This window comes from Montipora foliosa, chromosome 10, assembly GCF_036669935.1.
Source record: "Montipora foliosa isolate CH-2021 chromosome 10, ASM3666993v2, whole genome shotgun sequence".
Taxonomy (NCBI): Eukaryota; Metazoa; Cnidaria; class Anthozoa; order Scleractinia; family Acroporidae; genus Montipora; species Montipora foliosa.
In genome coordinates, this window is record NC_090878.1 from 27,208,126 (window position 1) to 27,212,535 (window position 4,410).

The 4,410-nt window shown below is 38.6% G+C and overlaps 1 protein-coding gene across 1 annotated transcript in view; it reads left to right on the plus strand.

Moving 5' to 3' along the window:
• The first annotated feature begins 576 nt into the window (after positions 1-576).
• The window catches only part of LOC137973000 (coiled-coil domain-containing protein 78-like), a 92,985-nt gene continuing 89,151 nt past the window's right edge, over positions 577-4,410 (plus strand). Inside the window, exons 1-2 of the mRNA XM_068819703.1 lie at positions 577-1,054; positions 2,806-2,990. Coding sequence (XP_068675804.1) covers positions 607-1,054; positions 2,806-2,990 — 633 coding nt within the window. The 5' untranslated portion in view covers positions 577-606. The remainder of the gene's footprint in view (positions 1,055-2,805; positions 2,991-4,410) is intronic.

The window sequence follows — 4,410 nt, forward strand, 5'->3', positions numbered from 1 at the left end:
CGCGACTTCGTCGCTCACTCATCCACTTCGCGTACGAAAAATCACGATGCGCTCGCCGAAACATTTTCTCCTGGGATTATCGTGAGGTCGACTTGTGGCAAGTCTAAGGAAAACGCGAAATCCGAGTTTCTCGAGATGCGCAGAACGTATACGCAATAACAATAGTAGACACCAACCTTAACGAGTTTTGAATAATAATTAGTTTCACCTCCACCCTATAACTTCGTGAAAGCGAATAAAGAGCACAAAACGAATCGATATCTGCGATAAACGACCTCTGTGGGAACAAATCAGGCTGAACCACGTAAGTGTCAGTCGTCTCCTTGCCCAAACCCGCGAGGAGACTGCTGACGCTTCAGTTAAGGAGAATTGAAATTGACGTAAACGGTTTGCAAACTCTGTTACCGCACAGCCAAAAAGCTCAAGGTGAAAGAAAAATCTTAAAAACACTCCTCTCACAGGACGAAACGTTTCAATTTGTTTAAGAAAATTTTTTTGACACACTATCTTCAATCCTTAATCCTCAATCTGTGATCCTCAATCCTTGATCCTGACTTTCCAAGAACCGAGCAGGCCAGGTTGGTACGTTGCTGAAATGGCGCAGGTATGAACATTGAAGTTTTGGCTCGCGTTCGGCCGTCCAAACACGGAGAGCAACTTTCGTTGAATATTGCAGGGACTCGTATACAGGCAGGTGATGGAACTGGCCATATTTTTGGTTCGGTTTACAAACCCGAGTCTCTCACTCACGATATCTTCCGAGATGCCTTCTCTCCACTTGTCGAACTGTTCATTGCTGGATACAATGTTTGTGTGTTAGTTTTTGGCGAAACTGGATCAGGAAAGTCTTACTCCTTGGCAGGGGAGAAAAATTCAAAGGCTGGCCTCATCCCTCTAATAATCAACTCTGTTTTTACGCGAATAAAGAGTGAAAGATCATCAGGGAGAGATGTCAGAGTGCAACGAAATGACCTTAACGACGGCGTTGTTTTTGTGCAGTTTGTCGAGGTCTACAACGAGAAATTAAGAGATCTTCTTGTACTGCCTCACGAAGGTATTTATTCATGTAATTCAAGAGTAAATGACCCCTTTTTAAAGCACTTATTCCTTGTGTCTGGCACGTAATGTACTGTACGTATACTTGGGTACCCTTTTAATACATGTAACTGTGAGGTTGGTTACTTGTTACCTCGACAATAACATACATGGAAAAAATTCTCGATTCTGATTGGCTGCGAGAAATGCAGTTTTCAGGTAGCACAGATTGCAGAAAAGAGTCAATTCAAATGAACAAAACGAAGCAATTTTAGATTGTTAATCAAATGGAAGCCCTGGATGACCCACAGGGCGCGAATGTAATATTTTGGATTACTAACCTTTCAGGTTAACTAGTGGTGATGATGACGATGATGATGTCTTTAATAAACCATAAGATAAAAAATATGTAACCTATGTTACATAAACGAGAACAGTATAATGAGTTTACAATAATATGCTGTAGTGAATTTTGTAATTATAACAGGTTTTGTTCAAAAATGAGTCTATTTACAAATGTGTTCTTGAAACGTGCGGGGTTAATCTTTGGGCGGAGGCAGACCATGCGACGTAAATTATATTCCTGGGGTTTAGGCTTCGGCAGAATTTCATTTAACGGATGATAGGTTAGAGACCTAGCTTTACTAAATAATTTCTTGTCCTGCGTATGCATGATATCCTTGACATTCAATGGAACTGAAATGTAACGCCGCTTGTAACATCTGTTTAAGAAGTTCTGTACTGTGTTTAGATCACGTTGATACACTCCATACACTGAAAGGTAAAAAAAGGTAAAGTCTGCTTACAAGCCTAGAAGGCCCATCAGGCCAGCGCTTATCTCCGGTTTCTGTAGCCTGGATGGGAGGGTGGAGAGAGGCACAGTGGGAGTGTCTTGCCCAAGAACACAACACAATGTCCCCGGCCAGGCCCTGAACCCGGACCACTCGATCTGGAGTCGAGTGCACTAACCATGAGGCCACCGCGCCTATTAGACAAAAAAAAATCAAAAATGAACTGGTTTGAAGAATTTGAAACCAAGAAGAAAATTGAACCACAAGTTACATATACTTGTATTTGCATGAATGTACTATGTGTTAATTACTCACCTGTACATGTAAACCAATCTGGCCTATATAATTATGTATCTCACCCCTTTATATATGTAAAAGGTAATTTTTTATATCAACCGTGTTCTTTGGTCATGGAATTGGTGTGTACACCATTTGAGCATGTGACTAATTTCCTGCCCTTTCCTGTTCTGCTTTGCTTTGTAACCTTCTTCTTGAGAAACAAAATTAAATGTCGGTGATTCCATGCAGAAACTGAATAATAATAATAATAGACCTTTAATGTTAACAATCAATTGTCTTAGACAATTATTAAAATCCTCAATTTGTCTTCAGTAAATAATGCTAAACTCTCCAGTAAATGTTGCCAATGATGATGTTCAGCTAGGCTCCCTATTACCAAAGGGTTAACTTTTCTTTGTTTTCACTCCACCTTTACAGGGCTCTTTATACTCAGAATACCTTGATGCCCCTTAGTTTGACGTGATCTGTTTTTCAACTTGGGCACCTGAGACACCCAGGGGTTTGAATTTTATGAGGGACTGTGCTTTTTGTACACTACCCCTCAGTGGTATGGCGAGATCTCTGTTTAAACTGTCTCTGAGAGTCCCAGAATATTCTCAATAATCAAATGCGTTTGTTTTCTAAAGTTACTCCCATCAGCATTTTTTTAAGTCTTCAGAAACATTTATTTCTACTTCAGACAGACACATAGATGTAGCTGAAGATGGTCAAAATGGAGTTCATGTGCAGAATGCTACATACAAAAGAGTTGCTAATGCTGCAGAATGCACCAGCTTGTTTCGGCAAGGTTGGGCAATCAAAACAAAACCACAAACAGATTTTGAGCCAAGAGCAGCTGTGTTTTTTTCTTTGGACTTATCAATGGTAAGGGGTTTTTGTCTTTGTTACACTGAAAAAGCTGCAATGGTGTCTCCTAAATGTTAAACAAAATGTAATAATTGATTTCTTGAACTCTGTTGATTGTTCTACTGCTTCATACAGTACTGGTGACCTTCATCTCATACATGTACATGTAAGTCAAGTTTGTGATGTCTTCATCCAATGTATGATGCATTCTTTTTGCTTGGTGGTATGGAGGTCAACAGCATAAACCTCTTTTCTAGGTTAAAATTTCAGCAAGAGTAAAAGAAACCCTCATCCTTTTCTCAACCTCTTTTCAAAGAATATTTTCATATTAGAGAAATGGTATTTTTTCATTGGTGACTATTAGGGATACTCTGTAGAAATCTGAGTGTTCCTTTGCAGGAGTCGAAGCTACAGCAACCTTTCGATTAAGTTTGGATCTATGCCACTAAGGTGTACATGTAGGAGACTACCTGTAGCATCATCATGTTCACCACCTTGTTATCTATGCAAACAAATTATAGACTAATTCAATGACACAGCAGCCATTTTGATTTCTATTGTTTAAAAATTTATTATGGGATGCCCAGGGGGCAAATTACCATGTACTTTGCACCCTGGGCATCCCATATACCTTTTTAAACAATAGAAATCAAAATGGCTGTCATACCGTCGAAATATCCTATTTCAGGGTACTTACTTTTTTTACTCCAGCGGTTGCACCAATTTTCTAATAAATAATGGTTTCGAATACTGTGGGGGTAAGGCAAGAAATTCCAAGACTAATCAGTAAGGTTCAGACATAAGTAAATTTCCTGTTAGTCCAAAACTCTTTGTTATCTTAAGGCTACCGTATACATGTACCTCAAGATCGGCAATTTTCTTCAAATTTGGATTTTTGGGTTAAAGTATTGATTGAAATGGAATATCTAATGTAAAAAAGAAATTATTCAAAGAGATTAAATATTGGCAGAGAAATGGCGCTTTTACGTTTTGGATGGAAGTACCGGTGAAAATTACCTGTCTGATTGACAGTCTTAATAATGCTGCTTTCTTGAATCAATTTTTTCACTTGAAGCGGACATTTTTAAAGAGCTACAACTTAAATGGAATTTGTCCGATTGCCCCAAAATTTTGACAGCGGCTAGATTAATATATAAACAACAAAAGTGTGTCTGCGATTTTTTTATTTCAAAATATTTTTTTCTCTGAGAGTGATTTTTGTACGAACACTTCACATTTTTTTAATACTATTTCGGAAACGTTCTGTAACTTTTTACTGCAACTGAGTATGGCAAAACGCAGACACGTTTTTTTAGCGCCTTGGGTCAGGAAATGGAAGAACAAAATAAAATGGGGAAAAGCAAAATTTGCTTTGACTTGTAGCTTTGAAAAGTTGATTCGGATGCTCGCAGTTAGAGAACGTGAAAAATTCGAGAAT